The 20,161-nt window shown below is 37.0% G+C and overlaps 1 protein-coding gene and 1 long non-coding RNA gene across 2 annotated transcripts; one reads left to right on the plus strand and one right to left on the minus strand.

The window, feature by feature from the left end:
• Positions 1 to 15,904: 15,904 nt before the first annotated feature.
• On the minus strand, positions 15,905 to 17,352 carry LOC136238532 (mitogen-activated protein kinase kinase kinase 7-like). The gene is made up of 2 exons (XM_066029081.1): positions 17,334 to 17,352; positions 15,905 to 17,138 (listed from the first exon to the last, which is right to left on the minus strand). The coding sequence occupies exon 2, from the start codon at positions 16,789 to 16,791 to the stop codon at positions 16,003 to 16,005; it is 789 nt and encodes a 262-aa protein (XP_065885153.1). The 5' UTR covers positions 16,792 to 17,138; positions 17,334 to 17,352; the 3' UTR covers positions 15,905 to 16,002.
• Positions 17,185 to 19,791, plus strand: LOC136238533 (uncharacterized). Its single transcript, XR_010693015.1, has 2 exons — positions 17,185 to 19,336; positions 19,539 to 19,791. It is a non-coding gene; the product is annotated as an uncharacterized lncRNA (long non-coding RNA).
• Positions 19,792 to 20,161: the final 370 nt, after the last annotated feature.

The raw sequence follows: 20,161 nt of genomic DNA on the forward strand, positions 1-20,161 counted from the left end.
GTGTGTAACAATTACGCAATCGAGATTAGCTAATTTTTATTATTATTATTATTATTATTATGCTTGCCACGCCTACCAGATAAACCACTTGGGGTAATGCTTTGAAAATCGCTGTACAGATGGAGTTATCATCTTAGAAAGGCTCTTCAATGGTGTAGAAGAATCAGACTTAAAGCCACGGAGTTATAACACGAAATCCAACTTGGTGTAGCAAGTGCGAGATCGAAACACTCTAATAGAGCAGTCATCCTAATAGAGCAGTCACCCTGAACAGAATTCAAGAGATCAGTTAAAAATAAGTAACCTGTATAGAGATCAGCTACAAACAAATCACCCTGTAGAGAGTTCAGCTACAAACAATTCACCCTGTTCAGACATCAGTTAGAAGAAGTTTTCTTGTAGAGAGTTCAGTTACAAACAAATCACTCTGTTGAAAGATCAGCTAGAAGATGTCACCTTATAGATAGTTCAGTTACAAAGAAACCACCATGTAGAGAATTCAGCTACAAACTAGTGACCCTGTAGATGCATCAGCTAGAAGAAGTTACCTTGTGGAGAGTTCAGCTACAAAGAAACCATTCTGTAAAGAGCTCAGCTGCAAACAAATCACCTATACAGAATTCAGCTACAAACAAATCACCCTGTAGAGAGATCAGCTAGAAGAAGTTACCTTGTAGATAGTTCAGCTACAAACAAATCATCCTGTAGAGAGATTAGCTAGAAGAAGTTACCTTGTAGATAGTTCGGCTACAAACAATTCACCCTGTACAGAGCTCAGTTAAAATAGGTTTCCTTGTAGAGAGTTCAGCTACAGACAAATCACCCTGTAGAGAGATCAGTTAGAAGAAGTTACCTTGTAGATCGTTCAGCTACAAACAATTCACCCTGTAAAGAGATCAGCTAGAAGAAGTTACCTTGTAGAGAGTTCAGCTACAAAGAAACCACCATGTAGAGAGTTCAGCTGCAAACAAATCACCTGTAGAGAGTTCAGCTAGAAACAAGTCACCCTGTAGAGAGATCAGCTAAAAACAAGTCACCCTGTAGAGAGTTCAGCTAGAAGAAGTCACATTGTAGAGAGTTCAGCTACAAAGAAACTACCACGTAGAGAGTTCAGCTGCAAACAAATCATCCTGTAGAGAGTTCAGCTAGAAGAAGTCACCTTTAAGAGAGTTCAGCTACAAAGCAACCACCATGTAAAGAGTTCAGCTGCAAAAATCTCAATCACCTTGTAGAAAGTTCGGCTAGAAGAAGTTACCTTGTAGAGAGTTCAGCTACAAAGAAACCACCATTTAGAGAGTTCAGCTACAAAGAAACCACCATGTAGAGAGTTCAGCTGCAAACAAATCACCTATAGAGAGTTCAGCTAGAAACAAGTCACCCTGTAGAGAGTTCAGCTAGAAGAAGTCACATTGTAGAGAGTTCAGCTACAATGAAACTCCCATGTAGAGAGTTCAGCTGCAAACAAATCACCCTGTAGAGAACTCAGCTACAAACAAATATGCAGTGTAAAAAGATCAGCTAGAAGAAGTTACCTTGTAGAGAGTTCAGCTACAACGAAACCACCATGTAGAGAGTTCAGCTACAAACAAATCACCTGTAGAGAGTTCAGCTAGAAACAAGTCACCCTGTAGAGAGATCAGCTAGAAACAAGTCACCTTGTAGAGAGTTCAGCTAGAAGAAGTCACGTTGTAGAGAGTTCAGCTACAAAGAAACCACCATTTAGAGAGTTCAGCTGCAAACAAATCACCCAGTAGAAAGTTCAGCTATGAACAGATCACCCTGTTGAGAGTTCCGTTAGAAACAAGGAATCCTGTAGAGAGATCACCTAGAAGTATCGCCTTGTAGAGAGTTCAGCTACAAACAAATCACCTGTAGAGAGTTCAGCTACAAACAAATCACCCTGTAGAGAGATCAGCTAGAAGTAGTCACCTTGTAGAGAGTTCAGCTATAAAGAAACCACCATGTAGAGAATTCAGCTGCAAACAAACACCCTGTAGAGAACTCAGCTACAAACAAATCGCCCTGTAGAAAGATCAGCTAGAAGAAGTTACCTTGTAGGGATTTCAGCTACAAACAAATCACCCTGTAGAGAGTTCAGCTACAAAGAAACCATTCTGTAAAGAGCTCAGCTGCAAACAAATCACTTGTACAGAATTCAGCTACAAACAAATCACCCTGTAGAGAGATCAGCTAGAAGAAATTACCTTGTAGATAGTTCAGCTACAAACAAATCACCCTGTAGAAAGATCAGTTAGAAGAAGTTACCTTGGAGAAAGTTCAGCTACAAAGAAACCATTTTGTAAAGAGCTCAGCTGTAAACAAATCACCTGTACAGAATTCAACTACGAACAAATCACCTTGTAGAGAGATCAGCTATAAGAAGTTACCTTGTAGATAGTTCAGCTACAAACAAATCTCCCTGTAGAGAGATCAGCTAGAAGAAATTACCTTGTAGAGAGTTCAGCTACAAAGAAACCACCATGTAGAGAGTTCAGCTGCAAAGAAATCACCCTGTAGAAAATTCTGCCAGAAACAAATTGCCCTGTAGAAAGATCAGTCAGAAGAAGTTATCTTGTAGAGAGTTCAGCTACAAAGAAACCACCATGTAGAGAGTTCAGCTAGAAGAAATTACCTTGTAGAGAGTTCAGCTACAAAGAAACCATCATCTAGATAGTTCAGCTGCAAACAAATCACCTGTAGAGAGTTCAGCTACAAACAAATCTCCCTGTAGAGAGATCAGCTAGAAGAAATTACCTTGTAGATAGTTCAGCTACAAACAAATCACCCTGTAGAAAGATAAGTTAGAAGAAGTTACCTTGGAGAAAGTTCAGCTACAAAGAAACCATTTTGTAAAGAGCTCAGCTGCAAACAAATCACCTGTACAGAATTCAACTACGAACAAATCACCTTGTAGAGAGATCAGCTATAAGAAGTTACCTTGTAGATAGTTCAGCTACAAACAAATCTCCCTGTAGAGAGATCAGCTAGAAGAAATTACCTTGTAGAGAGTTCAGCTACAAAGAAACCACCATGTAGAGAGTTCAGCTGCAAAGAAATCACCCTGTAGAAAATTCTGCCAGAAACAAATTGCCCTGTAGAAAGATCAGTTAGAAGAAGTTACCTTTTAGAGAGTTCAGCTACAAAGAAACCATTCTGTAAAGAGCTCAGCTGCAAACAAATCACCTATACAGAATTCAGCTACAAACACATCACCCTGTAGAGAGATCAGCTAGAAGAAGTTACCTTGTAGATCGTTCAGCTACAAACAATTCACCCTGTAGAGAGAGCAATTAGAAGAAGTCACCTTGTAGAGTGTTCAGTTACAAAGAAACCACCATGGAGATTTCTGTAATCAATATAATATTATGTGACCGGATTTGCGAAAAGGGGTCTTCCACACACATCCAATTCTGTAACCGTTGGAGACCATAACTCAGTGTTCAAGTAACATATTAACCTGAACATTTCACCATGTATTCAGCTATAGTGGTGCTCACCACTGCCCAAATATCAAGGCAATAGCTCTTTCCAATCTGAAGTTATCAATTGTCAAAGTTGGCAAATTGGATGTGTGTGGAAGACCCCTTTTCGCAAATTCGGTCACATATGTATTATACAGTATATATAATTTGTACATTTACTGATAAAATATTTAAAGTACATCTACTTCATCTTTTCTTCTTCCTGTAGTAAAGAAAAAAACATAGGTTAAAAAAGTCCCAAAGCTGGCCATAGGCCGGCTTTGGGGTATACAAATACAAAAAGAAATGAAATCTAATCCAAAACAGCCAAGCTGTAAAAAAAAGTGTGCGGCCCTCAGAAAGGCTATGGTGAAAAAAGATGTGAAATCCAAGGTGGTGGCCAAGAAATGGCTGTGATGGTAGGTTAATGGTAAAAATTTTAATAATGACAATTTAGGTAAATTTTGTGAAGTGGCACAAAAATTCACCTGAATTGTCGTTATTAAAATTTTTACCATTAACCTACCATCACAGCCATTTCTTGGCCGCCACCTTGGATTTCACATCTTTTTTCACCATAGCCTTTCTGAGGGCCGCACACTTTTTTTACAGCTTGGCTGTTTTGGATTAGATATATATATATACTGCTTTGTAAGGTTATATAATTATTGTCAATATTGTAGGAGAATTCACAACTAGAACAGTAATTCACTGAATTCACATGGAAGATGAAATGCACTAAACCACCATGAGCTGATACCGTCTCCATGAAGATGTTGGGAAGATTGGTTCTGCATGACTCAGGGCTCAGCTGCTGTAAATTATAAGTAGAAGACAGTAAAAGTCACTACCTGGTCTGGGATTTTTTCTGCATTCAGCATAGTTTTCAGATTCATGTTTCTGACTCTCTGTGCCACAAGCTAATTTGTTGCCTCCCTGTAGGTCCCTAGAGGGATAGTTGAACAATGAAAAGTTAAGCATAAGATATACATGACAAAAATAAACAGTTCTCTACAACCGTCCATATTCTCCTGGACATCATTAATTTTTCATCTTCATCAGTTTGTATTGTGCAGTACTTCAAAACTGGGAAATAAGACAACAATGACCACTGACCTCCATAATCAATGCATTCTTCACATGAATCAGAAAGACAAAATCCATTTAACTGCAGTCCATACAAACTAGAGCATTTCTCAAATGAGCTAACAAGGTATTCTCTGTTCCCCATTAGTGGTTGAAATATGCAAACTTCAGCTGCCAGATGTGTTAGCTTCATATCACTTAGTATTTCCTATAGTACAACTTGATCCTCCACTTTCTTCACTGATATGTAATTCAAATTTAATCCATACAAGTACTGAGCAATCATTTAAAGACCTAGACTACTTAGGCACTCTTCGTTACCTGCCAAGTTAAGACAGTGTAGATTTGGGCATGCAATAGCTAGCTGCTTCAAGTGTCCAAAATGAAGCCCAGAATGTGCAAAGTCAAACCCAGTCACAAAATTTAGACTTTTACTTAACATATATATATATATATATATCATCAGTGGCGGATCTAGGATTTTTAAAAGGTGGTTTCTGAAAAGTGGTATAGCTAAATAGGGCCTCTGATGGCAATTCTCTTGAAAATTTAGAAGCTATGAGGTCGGATTTTAGATTAGTTAGCAATTACAATAAATTCAATGCTTTAAACTGTAAATAGTTACTAAGTACTATAGCTAACTATAGGGCAAATATGGTGACTACAAGCTGTAGTTTTGATTGTTCTATTAGAGTAGTTACTTGACTGCTCTATTGTATTTCGATTGTTTTAATGCAGTGGGAGATGAAACGTGAAGTGTTGCTGAGGGTTTTAATAGCTGTAAATGGTGTTAGTTAAGTGCAACTGCATGCATGCTACTAGTAGATCTATATAGTTGTTTGCTATGACAAATTGTCAATACAATAATGTTTATGTATTGAGAATGCTACTAAGGGGGTTTCTGTCGAAACCCCAGAAACCCATCTAGATCCGCCACTGATCATCACAAACTGACTTAAACACACTACAATGAGCAGATATATATCTTACTTTATGAAGTGTCTTGTCATTACAAATGCAGTCGGTTAATACTAAAAGGTCCCAATCCAGTCCCAATATTCCAAAACTACTAGCCTTGACAAATGGCAAAGCTACCTGTTGGCCAAACTGTAACTGAAAGCCTGACAAAGTAGGGAAAAGATTCAATGGAACTTTAAAATCAATATATAACTTGAAATGATGTTTGTGGTCTACTGGTATTACACATTCTCGTAGCAGGAAAAACGATTTCTCTAAAGAAAAAGGACAAAAATCTAAAACAACAAATGCCAGATGTGTTGGAACACAACCATTCTTTATCCATTCCTTCAACCATGAATATTGCTTATATGTCAGCCTCTCTTGTAGTGTTGTAATTGTTAAACAATAACTAAATCAAAAAATATTTTTTTGTAGCAACTTAAAAATTATTGTTAACAATAACAAACAATAACTAATAATATTCTAATCCAACACACAACAATTAATAGCAATAACAATAATTCTAAAATCTTTTTTGTAACATTAGGAAAATTATTCCACTGCATGGCAATGAATTTATAACAAGCACTTTTGACTTATTTACAACAGAATACCAGATCATAAATAAAGATCCTATAGGACACCTAAGCACAAGTTAAGTCTTATACACAAAAGCTGCACAAGACCTGTAACAGTCCTTTGCAGTTCATTCAAAACAGTTAAACGCTTTCTTAGTAATTTATTTAAATATTGGTTACCTTTAAAATGTACCTAAAGTAATTGTTGAGGAAAAGGCACCATGCTTTGATTTGTCTGGTACAATACACTGGATCATTTTTCTTGGCAATTCTATTGATCTGCCTATTCTAAACCCTACATGCTTTCACAATCCACCTAGCTACATTTCTACATAACATAATAGCTGTACTTTAAAACTCAAAGTATACACAGACACCTTAGCTCTCATGCATTATGTGTGAGGCACACACATGCATTTGGTAGTTTTTGACAGGGCTCAGGTGAATACAAACTGACTATCGGCTATGTCCAATTTTCTCACAAGACTCTGGTCCATTTCCATTGTACAGTCTACAATGGTGACCAAATTTCCAAATTGCAGTTGACAAGTGAACAATATCAGCTTGAAACAAATGGCTGATTGTCCGTGGTTCACATATGAGTGGCATCCTTTTCTAGTAGATTTTTTCTATGCTAAGTGCAAGATTCTATAATTTGATAATGTTGGTCATTAAATAATAGAAACATATATGCACATCTCACTCAGATGTCACTTTATAGGTTAAGGTCTCTGAAAGTGCATGTATATGCACCTGCAGCTTAAGAATCTGAAGCCATGCACAGCAGAGTTTAGTAGGGAAAATTATTAACACTAAAGTACGTAACTAGTGCTACTTATTATAGAGATTACATTTTACAAACTAATTCTTGCATGCCATGGCTACATGCAAAAAAACAAAAACAACAAATAACAGTAACAAATAACAATTATACAGGACAATAAGAACAACTTTATGGGTTGACTTATTGTTAACAATTAATAACTATAACTAATTTAATTTTTGAAACCCTACAATAACAATAAAATGAAAATACCTTACAATTACAACACTACTCTCTTGTACATGCACTGTGAGTTCCTTCAAGCCGACATATGCAATCTGAAATATTGGCTTTATAACCACATCACTTAAAAACTGAACTTCTAATTTGAATTCCTTAAATTCTGCATGTGGTGTAAGCTTTTCCCCAAGTATCTTGTCCACAATAGTTTCAGACGGTAGACAGAGTTGTGTAATGTTTTTGCAATTGGACAGTATTATCAGTATAAGGTCAGGCAAACTTGATCACTTGTAGTCACATGGACTTGATACCTTCGTATATTGGAAATAATTGTTGGATGAAATTATGTGAAGGTATTATAGCTATAGCTATACCATAAGGGCTGGTGGGAACTACACTGTAGAGGATAGTGTTGCTTTTCACTCTTATGATGTGATTGATTCATAAGGTGGAAGAATGAAAATCAGCATTACAGCTACTCTGAATGCTTGCACTCACATTAATGTTATAATTATGTAATGCTTTCCATGGGCAGATCAAAGGAAGCTGCTGTTGTACATATCTCATAATTATTACCCTGTGGTTAGGGTATTATCTACTCTGACTCATAAGGTAGTGGTACCACCCTGTTTGTTTTATAAAAGCTCAGACTGAAATTGATTATGGGAAAATAAATTAATGCTCACGTGACGAATTGGAGTCTTGCCACAAGAAGCACTCAGATGGAGTACTCTTACTGGGAATTGTATTATAGTTAAAGGAAACTAGTCTTATAGCACATACACAAGCATTTTGGCACATTTTCGAATACAGACCACACCCACATTACAGATAGCACAAGTCAACCATACTACAATGAAACTTACGTAGCCCTTTAGAACTTTTATATGTTGTAATTAGTCTATAAACAATGTGATAGCATTAAAATACTTGTAAATTCCCCAACACTCGTCTTTTTCTATGATATGTTTAGGATTCGTCCATTTATAATTATATCATAACAAATGTAGCTGCAAATGTTACCTGCTGACTACCACAATCAATTCTTTCAGGCATGTATATAAAAATCCAGTGGTTATACTGGTATTGGCATGCGTGGTTAATTACCCGGCAGGCTATTAGCCTGCAATGAAAGTGCTACATAATAGTTGCAACATGGGTACTCGTGGTCTGCCTGATATGTCTACCCTCAGCCCTCAGGCCTACGGCTCTTATGCTGAGAGTGGACATATCAGGCAGACCACTCATGTTTGTATATATGTATGTATGTATATATATTATATATATATACAGCCCTCAGTTTACTTTATTCTTTGATGAAAAAGCTGCATTATCATTCTGTTTATTTTACACCTAGCTTTGATTTATTACCATATAAACTAGCCATGGTGAAAAAAGATGTGAAGTCCAAGTAGCATGTAGACAAGAAATGGCTGTGATGGTAGGTTAATGGTAAAGTTTTTAATTACAACAATTTGGGTGAATTTGGTGCCAAATCCTCAGGAAGGCAACAGAAATTCACCTGAAATATCAATTTTTTTTGCCATTAACTTTAATCTATCATCACAGCCATTTCTTGGCCACCATGCACCTTGGATTTCACATATTTTTTCACCATGGCTATTTTGGGGGCCACACCCAGCTTGGCTGTTTTGGTAAAGATATATATTTAACCAATTGCAAAAGAGGATATTCTCAGAATAGTCTTTCAAGAAGAATTGATGTCTTATAGTAAGGATTGCGGTGAAACTTTTGAGCGCCTCCCAAAATTCCACCTTCAAAAATCACCCTAGAAACATTTAACGTGACGAAAATTACCTTTACGGAATAGTACTAGTCCATATAATACATAATACAGCATTAAATATAACAAAACACTTACAGGTGGCTGGATATAGAATTTTTTAAAAATCGCCAAAACTCGAATTTTAGTTTCACTGCCTGCCTGACTGACTGACCACAGTCGCAAGGCTAGAGGTCAAACGAAGCAGTGTATGATCACCATTTTACATCATAATAACAAACTTACCAGTGGGATGTGCCTTTTGGGGTTCCGATGAGTGTAGGTCCTCTGCGCCTTGTCTTTTCTTTTATCTTCAATCAGGCTGCTTATCTTCTTCTTCATCCAACGATGAGCTATGCTGTAACACCATCATTCATCTCTTGTTTCACTACTTTTTTTGCATAAATCCCTACTTCACTTTTAAATTAACAATTTTTAAAATACTAGTGATTCATGGTACATAACTTTAAAGCTATATTGGTATGGTATGTTAGGTATTATGGTGATAATATAATTATACAAATGCATATGCACAGCAGGTGAAGAAGAAGAGGTTCAATTTCAGTTCACACACTGGTCTTTGCATTTGTTTCTTATACTTTAGAAGAGTTTAATATGGATGTTCTATTAGAGTAGTTGTACGTTCTAGTCGTATTTTGCTTTTGCCCCTAACATAAGTTTGACCTCAAGAACTTAGTTCTTGCTTTTCCCATCTTTTCATTGCCCATGCATGTACGCTTAAGATGCTAGCACATAGTAAAATTTTGAAGGGGGTGCTTGGTGGTATGCATAGATAGATGATGTATATCATGTTTCACTTCCATGTATAATAATTATATTCATCATACTAACCACGCTACTAGAACTGCATGGTGTATAGTTTATTACAAAGAACTATACAAAAAATGCTTGAAAATGAAGTGTTACAAATATACTGCATATGTCGTGCATTTATAGCCAATATTCTATCACCACAACGGACCAAGGTCTGTGCCATACAAAAAGTCTTTTTCCAAACTTGAGAGATAACCTCGATATTTTTGGACCACTCTGCAATCACCTGCAGTGAACAATTTTCTACCAGGAAACCTCTTCCTCAAACTGGATATAATGTCTTTTGAGTTGACCTTAGAACCATGATCATTACAAACAAACTGGCTTGTAAGGATAATCATTGTCAATAGTCCAGGGGAATTCACAACTAGACTGGTAATTCCTTCAACAGTTACTGAATTCACATGGAAGATGACATGTACTAAACCACCATGAGCTGATATTGTCTCCATGAAGATGTTGGGAAGATTGGTTCTGTATGACCCAAGGCACAATTGCTGTAAATTAGAATGGGAAGCAGAAGACAGTGAAAGTTGAGCATATGATTTACATGATAAACAAAACAGCTGCTCACAACTGTCGAGAATTTCTTGGACATCATTTTCATCGTCATCAGTTTGTACTTTGCAGTACTTCAAAACTGGGAAATAGGACAACAACAACCACTGACCTCCATAATCAATACATTCTTCACACGAACTAGAACGGTAAATTGCATCTAACTGCAGTCCGTGCAAACTAGAGCACTTCTCAAACAAGCTAACAAGGTATTCTCCATTCCCTATTAGTGGTTGGAATATGCAAACCTCAATTGCCAGATGAGTTATTGTCATATCACTTAGTATTTCCCATAGTACAACTTGATCCTCCACTTTCTTTACTGATATATAACTCAAATTTAATCCACACAAACTAGCACAGTTCTGAGCAATCATTTGAAGACCTTGTAGACTTCTTAAGCACTCTTCATTACCTGCTAAGTTGAGACGTTGAAGATTTGGACATGCAATAGCTAGTTGCTCCAAGTGTCCAGAATGAAGTGACCCAGAACGTGTGAAGTCAAACTCAGTCACAAATTTTAGGGTAATGATATTTTGATTTAACATATCATCACGAATTGATTTGAACACGTCACAATCAGCAGATACTATCTTTGCTTTAGAAAGTGTCTTGCCATTGCAACTGTAGTCAGTTAATATTAAAAGGTCCCAATCTAGTCCCAATATTCCGAAATTACTAGCCTTGACAAATGGCAAAGCACCCTGTTGACCAAACTCTAACTGAAAGGCTGGCAAAGTAGGAAAAAGGTTCAATGGCACTTTAAAATTGAAATGCAACTTGAAATAAGGTTTGTGGTGTACTGGTATTGTACGTTTTTGTAGCAAGAATTGCAGGAAAGATGATTTTTCAAAAGAAATAGGATAAATATCTAAAACAACAAATGTCAGATGTGTTGGAACACAACCATTCTTTATCCATTCCTTTAACCATGAATGTTGCTTATATGTCAGCCTCTCTTGTACATGCACTGTGAGTTCCTTCAACCCAACACCAATCTGAAATATTGGTTCAATAGCCACATCACTTAAAAACTGAACTTCTAACTTCCTTAAATTCTGCATGTGTTGTAAGCTTTTCTCAAGTTTCTTTGGGTCCACAATAGTTTCAGACGGTAGGCAGAGTTGTGTAATGTTTTTGCAATGGGACAGCATAAGGGCAATTCTTGACGGTGGCACGTGATTAGGTAAGATTAAACGTTTAATGTACACTCCACAGGCCTTCAGCACATTCATCACAGAACGTTCTTCTCGACGGTCATAAAGTGGCCATACAAACTCACTCCATAGCGATGGTGTTTCAGTCACAACTCGTAGTCTTCGTGAAACGTATCGCAATTTCACTACATCACGTACCGTAGGTAAAAACGATGTAATGTAAACCAGCAATTCCACTGGGAGACTCAAAATATTCATGGATTCCTTGTTCACCTGGTTCTCCATAGTGATGCATATACGATATAAATCAACAGCTGCATCGGTGGACAATGAATTTCCGATTGTGGTTTTGACATATCCGTTAGTGCATAATAGCTACAGTAAAATAACTTTTTATTTTATTTTTATTTTTATTTTACGAAGTTGCTGTTGTTACGGCAGCCTGAAATATTTGTCAGGGCTATTGTACTACATTTCTCTAACCATCAAGCACACTATGCCCCGAGTATTCGACTTTAGGCAGAGCTCTCAACTCTCACGCAGTGAAGCAAAATCTCACTCTCTCACTCACAGCACCTCTAAACTCACGCATTAGTATCTCGGTTGTGACCTTTTTTTTTTTTTTTTGGTCTTCAACTGGTTTTCAGAAAGTTTGCATAATAATTTGCAGAATTTTTGATCAAAATTGCATCTGAGAATGTCTCAGGTTCCAAATTTTCCCATGTCCTAGACCCCCTAGAGGCAATATCCCTCACATTTAGGAATGTGATCCACATACTGCAGGTGAGTCTCCTGTGCTCTACATAATCTCACTCATTTTCATACCAATCTCACTCATTTTCACTTATGTTCTCACTCAAAATGATTTCCACCAGTTGAGAGCTCTGCTTTAGGGTATGTGTCTAGTACAAATCGACTTACATCCAATAAAATAACAAGAACAACAAATTAAAAGTACAAAGAAAAAAAGGGCAATAAGAGTTACTGCATAATTGATGGGAGTCTTGACTCCACTTGAATGAAGTCAATTGGTGCTGATCCTAAAGAGTGGCCAAAGGACCCCTTTGAGGATCTAGAACCCCTCAGACATCTAATTGCTGACCTCAGAAGTGAAAAAGACAAGCAGCACCATTACAGCAGTATAATAGCTAGTAGGTTGCCCCGGGCATTCAACTTTAGGGGACGCATCTAGTAGGTTGCCCCGAGCATTCAACTTTAGGGGACAAGAAAAGTAGTATTAGCGTTAGGCTGTTGGGTTCAGCTTTGGTTTCTTCTTCACCTTTGTCTTCAATATTATATAGAAGTTAGTCCACTTGGAGACATATAAGGTAGAAACTAAGGGAGTTGGTTAGCTGGGAGCCACATACGTAGCACAATGGCTAGGACCCTGGGCTCAAGCACTGGAGGTCGTGGGTTTGATTTCCGATTTTATTATGTGTTTTATTTGCATTTTAGGACCCTTTTTTGTCTAAGTTTTATGTGATTGCTGGAACAATAGTAACAGCATTTTAAAATTGTTATTCTGCTTTTTAATCTGTGAATGCTATCATGATGCTATAAGTATAACCTTGTTTCCTGCACAGGTTACTGGAGAGCTTCAATACGCTTGTTATATTGTAATGAAGTGAGTGGGTACACTATTCAAGTCCCTACTAGTCATATAGTTATAGTAATCAATCCAAAATTAATGGTGAAGAGTGCTTAGGTAGACTGCAGGTTTCTGCTCCAGCACAGCAGAAAACAGAAGGGAGCTGAATGAAATAGCACAACACACACATCCAGGAAATTACATTTTATATGTTGTTTGTTACTGAGCAGACACTAGGCAGCATGGCTGACATGCTCAATGTACTGTACGTATGTAGCTCAAAATTGACATCTTGACACACTTCCTGCAGCCCTGTATGTTATTGAGATCTCACAATTCATCATGGCAGATGAAGGGTAAACCACAAGTAATTGCATTAATTAATACCAAACAAAGTTCCACAAACAGACAACACACACAGTGACTTGTCAATTCACTCAATTGACAACCATATGGCCCGACCTCATAAACAGCGCATCTCAAGACTTATCCTTGCTCTTAAAGTGGAAGAGCAGTCTGAAACCGACATCGTATTCTAATAGTTAGCTAATTTATTGGTTGTGAAGTCAGTGGCAAATCCAAGGGGCACTCCAAAATCAATATACTCGAATAGAGAAGTCAGTAAAAGTAAAATGCTCTAATAGAACAGTCACCACATATAACTCTAGCGAGAATTTTCAATGCTGTAGTTGATAAGTATGAAAACTAGCATCTGCAGCACCATATCCCATGCATGGGCACACTTAGCCTGCTAAGACTATTTTGCAAACATACATGGTCTTGTGTATGTCATTTTTCGGTCCAAAATAATTACAGCTATACCTATACAGTAGCTGAACTACTAGTGACTGTCACTTATCCCTAATACAACTCTTGATTAATGTAATCCAGTTAGAAAGTAGTATGATTTTGATATTTGTGCATAAAACCACTCTATACATCAAGATGTTTAGTTCTGAAACATATGAAATAGCTTTAGCATCTATATGGGGGCCACAACTCCCAGATCCCTGCTCTACAACCTAAAAGCTACCCTGGTGCACCCTCCCTTGCCAAACCCTGTATCTGCCCCTGGGACTTGATACCTTCTATATTGGAAATCATTATTGGGTGTCTGGACTGAAATTACATGAAGGTATACCACTAGGGCCAGTGGGAGCTACACACTTTAAAGGACAGTAACTGCATGTAGATTAGTGTTTTGAGTTGCTTTTCACTCTTATCATGTGCTGGATTGATTTACAATGTGGAAGAGTGAAAAAAGTATATAGCTATTCTGAATACTCATACTCACACATATTCTGTGTACACCACTACAAACATGCACAATAGCCATCTTATTCTTTCATGAAAATTGCATTATCATTCTGTTTATTTTACACCTCAGTCTATTAGCTACCATGCATTTTAAGCTAACCAAAAACAAGCTATAAGGATACATTTATGGCAGCATGCATGCAGGTAGCCTAGTTTTGGCTTCTGGACAGTACGTACCTTATTTACATTTAGAGGTTTCTAATATTACATAGTCAGATACTGCATATTAATACTGCACATTTACTTGACTGTTATGACTGCTTTATTAGAGTAAATTAATGCAATATCACTAACCAATACCGACAGGATATTTGAAATTGTATCGATTTCACATTGTAAAGAAAAATAAGGTCTGGTAATAGCTACCTTCCTCCTGAGTTTCATTATGTGCTTGATAATAAATTTGGCCATTGACAAACTGCAGCACATATACACAGCACAAGCTTTCTGTAAGAAACAAGTAATAGCTGAACATAAATAAGCATGTTAATTGCAGGAATTTTGCATATGAATGCTAAACTTTCTATGTAAATAATATATAATATATATAATTATAATAATTCTTTTATAAGCTGAATCAAAGTTACTGAGCTAATGGGTGCTGAATATGACCAAAAGTTCATAGTATTTATTACGAACTCTTGGTATCTATGAGCTGATAGAATAATATTTCATTAACTGATGGCCATCATTTGTGTCACAATTAATAGACTATGTAGGCTAGCTATCTTTAATATTGGCTGCACAGTTAATGATTAGTATGGGCACAATTCATATTTCAAAGCATTGAAAATTGCATGCTGTATATAATTGGTGGCACATGCATGGTAGTAGAGGAGTCAAGTATCTTGGTGCAAAACTGCACTTTTAGTTTAGGTTTTCATCTTTTGGTAGTAGGCTTGGGTATATTCTGCAAATATGATTATACTATATTGTGTAATATACCAAAACTATGTATATACTAAAGCTAATTTTATGCGTTACATATAATATTATTGATAAATTTGTACCTGACAGAATTTGCTATTTATTCTGCCTGAAATTCTACCTGTTATACTAGTATATATTATGCCAGTATAATATGCTGAATGCTTTTGTATTCCTATACTATGCCAGAAACTATGCAGTTGACATAATGGACTCAAGTCTACATGGTTTCACAGGATAAGTGCACTTAAATCCAAATGTATGGGAGTGTCAAAGTACCACACTAGGTGATAACCACCAGACAGCTAGACAGGGTGGTTCTGCTACTGCATGTGCTTATGAAATAGGAGATCTTGCAGAAGTGTTATGATTGACACAGCAATTACAATAACCATACGAGTTATGAAGATTAATGTAAGCATTACTAAGCAGATTTTACTGTAACTATCTTCGACTTGCCTCACATGTGTGGTTTGGCTTATATGATGATAAGTACTGGCTAGCAGTATAGCTCATTATGTACATGCATGGTAACTAAATTGTGTTGGCGTTGTTACTATGAAGTAGTATTGAAATACAGATATATACATAATATAAATTTTGTATAGCTAATTGAAGCCCCAGCTCTTGACTGCCATGCATATTAAGCTAATTCGTATAACTATTTTCAAGTTCAAAACTGTTTCATACGTATATGCTTACAAAGCAAAAAAAAATGAAAAATAAAACTAGGAAATTAGTTATAAGTTGTTACACTATGATTTTGTCCAGATCAACAAGTACTGTTGTCATAGTTGGCCTCTGATTGGGATCCCTGTTAACACATCTTCTACTAATGGCCACATACTGGGGCCATTGTGCTTCAAGAGATTGTAACTGAACTATAATATTTCCAGTGGGTATATTCTTGGTCAATATCTCCACTAGTAGCACTCCATAACTGTAAACATCAATCTTCACTGTTTGCTGACGAGGTGGACCAGTGACTTCTGGAGCAGCATACACTGCAGCACCTGGGCCTGGTGTTTGGGCTAGATGAGCAAACTGGGCAGAGCCAAAATCAGACAGTTTAGATATCCATCCTCCTCCTTCAGTAGTTTTAAGCAACACATTAGCGGCACTGACATCACGATAGATGATTGGCTTTGGCCTCATGCTGTGTAAGTAGCGTAATCCCTGGGAAACATCAAGACAAGCTGGCTGTATTTGATGGGGTGAAATGGTTCCTTTCCTTAAAGCACTTCTCAGGGTAGAATGCATCAATTCTATAACAATGATGGCTGGCTCATCAGGAACTGCACCGATAAACTCTACCAGGTTTTTGTGATAACATTTTGCCATCATCTTGATCTCTTTCAGAAACAGACCTTGATTGTGATCACTAATGATCTCTTCATGGATGGTTTTTGCAGCAAATTTTTGACCTTTATAAGTTGCTTCTTGCACTACACCCCGTCCCCCAGTTCCCAGTATTTTACTGCTAAGATGTACATCACCACGGGAGATCACCCACAGTCTTTCTACAGCACCCATTGACATTTCTAAAGTTTCCAGTCTCTCTAGGAGCTGAGGAATGACATCATTTTCTATGTATGTCGACTTATCAGCATGTTTCTGACATTGTGCAGCAAATTCATTGTGCTCATTTTCAAGCTTACGACATTTTGAATCAAGTGCCCGATACTTTGCATTAAATTCTAGCTAGTTGGCTTGAAGATCTTGACAAGTGTTACTAAGTTCCTGGAATTTTTCATTAAGAGCTTGATATGCACCATCTGTGTTTTCCGGTTTATTTTCCAGTTGTTAAACAATGGATTGTTTATTATATTCAGGATTTGTAATTTAGAGGATGTGTCAGGTGAGCACAAATCAGCAGGAGTGAGCTTCTACAATGATAAATGCATCACAACTATAATACATATCATAACATATGATGGACTACTAAAGTGTGATAATAAGCGGTGCTTAACCAATATTTCCAAGCACTTTTGAAGGAAAAGTGAGGCTGTTTTGATTGATAATGAAGGGCAAGATAACCCACACCTCCATGATCCCTACTATACAGTACAACAATTTCACACCTGTAGTTTCTTGGATGTACCTTAGGTGCTTTGGGGGATGTTACCTCACAGGCATAGTGAAGTGAATCCTGGGACAAAAAGTGATTTATGGATCATTGTGCATGTTTTGTATTTGACCCATTTTTGATTTTGTTTGTGAATGAAAACAGCCTAAACTGCATGGGCTGTTTCTTTGTCACTTTTTTCTTACCACTGTACTATGCTAACTATTTGAAAGAGTGCACTCTAAAAGGAACAAGGGAAAAGTAATCAAAATCAAAAACTTGTACTATAAGGAACAAGTAATCACATTTTTCTGGCTTTATAATGTGTGTGTGTGTGTATGTGTGTGTGTGCATGCATATATATGTTTGTGTGTATCCCTACTTGATTGTGATCACTGATGATATCTTGATTGTGATTGTGACCTTGATTGTGATCACTGATGATATCTTCATGGATGGTTTTTGCAGCAACTTTTTGACCTTTATAAGTTGCTTCTTGCACTACACCCCGTCCCCCAGTTCCCAGTATTTTACTGCTAAGATGTACATCACCACGGGAGATCACCCACAGTCTTTCTACAGCACTTAGTGACATTTCTAAAGTTTCCAGTCTCTCTAGGAGCTGAGGAATGACATCATTTTCTATGTATGTCGACTTATCAGCATGTTTCTGACATTGTGCAGCAAATTCATCGTGCTCATTTTCAAGCTTACGACATTTTGAATCAAGTGCCTGATACTTTGCATTAAATTCTAGCTAGTTGGCTTGAAGATCTTGACAAGAGTTACTAAGCTCCTGGAATTTTTCATTAAGAGCTTGATATGCACCATCTGTGTTTTCCGGTTTATTTTCCAGTTGTTAAACAGTGGATTGTTTATTATATTCAGGATTTGTAATTTAGAGGATGTGTCAGGTGAGCACAAATCAGCAGGAGTGAGCTTCTACAATGATAACTGCATCACAATTATAATACATATGTAGGGACCCGCCGATTATGCTGGCATAATAATGAGCATAATAGGTGCCTGAAAGCATTGAGCATAATTCTAGCATAATAGGCAGAACACTTGAGCAATACTATAAATTCTTGCTTATCAAAATACATAATATTAATTTTTTTTATCACAGAAAAAGATCGATATACTCTAATAGAACAGTCAGAGTGCTGACTGTTCTATTAGAGTATATCGATCTTTTCTGTGGCAAGCATTTTGACAAGCAAGGATTTAGAGTCTGTACTTCAGCAACTTACTGTTTACCATAAAGTGCAAATTTACTAGAAAAAACATGGGAAGTAAGGTATAAATATCGAGCATAATTTGAGCATAATAGGTAATTATTGAGCATTAATTTAAGTATAATAGGCAAAATTTTGAGCAGTGCAGCATAGCATAATAGGTAAAATAAGGAGCATAATCGGCGGGTCCCTATACATATGATGGGCTACTAAAGTGTGATAATAAGCGGTGCTTAACCAATACTGCCAAGCACTTTTGAAAGAAAAGTGAGGCTGTTTTGAATGATAATGAAGGGCAAGATAACCCACACCTCCATGATCCCTACTATACAGTACAACAATTTCACACTTGTAGTTTCTTGGATGTACCTTAGGTGCTTTGGGGGATGTTACCTCACAGGCATAGTGAAGTGAATCCTGGGACAAAAAGTGATTTATGGATCATTGTGCATGTTTTGTATTTGACCCATTTTTGATTTTGTTTGTGAATGAAAACAGCCTAAACTGCATGGGCTGTTTCTTTGTCACTTTTTTCTTACCACTGTACTATGCTAACTATTTGAAAGAGTGCACTCTAAAAGGAACAAGGAAAAAGTAATCAAAATCAAAAACTTGTAATATAAGGAACAAGTAATCACATTTTTCTGGCTTTATAATGTGTGTGTGTGTGTGTGTGTGCATGCATATATATGTTTGTGTGTATCCCTACTTTTACTCATAGTATCATTTCAGAGGAGATTTGGCCATTTTAGGCACACACTGATACAATCCCGACATAAGTGTAAGTGCATAAAAATATGTTGACTTAATAGGCAGCTATAATCATAATCATAATAGCTATAATCATAATCATAGCTAAAATCATATTAGCTATAATCATAATAGTGGAAGTAAGTGTTTGTTGACATGTTAGTCTGACTATATGATTACATGTTTTTAGTTAGCTGTGCCTTACCATACTGTATCCCTTTCTGTATATGCAGGGTAGATACTGATGTTGTGACTGTTGGTGGGTGAGTTTATGGTCAATGGACAAATCACGTAAATGGTGAAGAAAAAATAATATGTGGTACCAAGACCCCACTACTATATTATGAACTCTTGGTGGTACTTCATAGCCAAACACTAGTGTATCTGGCTTCTTGTGCTATTGTAGTCATTTAAAAAAAAAAACAATTTTATGGGATCATCATAATGTAATTGTTTACTATTACAATATATCATGCTATCATTAAAGAGTTTCTATAATTGTGGGTGGTTGCATGCAGGGTCTACGAAGTGCTGTGACTGCCGGAAAGGTGATGCGCTGATGCTGAAGTTTCACATGCACTGAAGGGCTGAGGCGGGATTAGAGACGTGCACGGGTAATGTAGCAGTAAATTACTTCAACTGTATCACTACAGCGGGTATGAAACAACTGGCTATAGCTATGTACGGCCCTGCCGGAGTCCGGCACACTGACGAGTCAGTGGAGGCATACCGTGGCGAAATTAAAACAAACTGATCAGTGACTGCCCACAATTAAACCAAGAGTTGACAGCAAAGTGTCTATCAAATCAGCCTGCTCGCTATGGCTAATGACCTTGCCCACTTCCACACTGTTTGG

Source organism: Dysidea avara, chromosome 11 (genome assembly GCF_963678975.1).
Source record: "Dysidea avara chromosome 11, odDysAvar1.4, whole genome shotgun sequence".
Classification (NCBI taxonomy): domain Eukaryota; kingdom Metazoa; phylum Porifera; class Demospongiae; order Dictyoceratida; family Dysideidae; genus Dysidea; species Dysidea avara.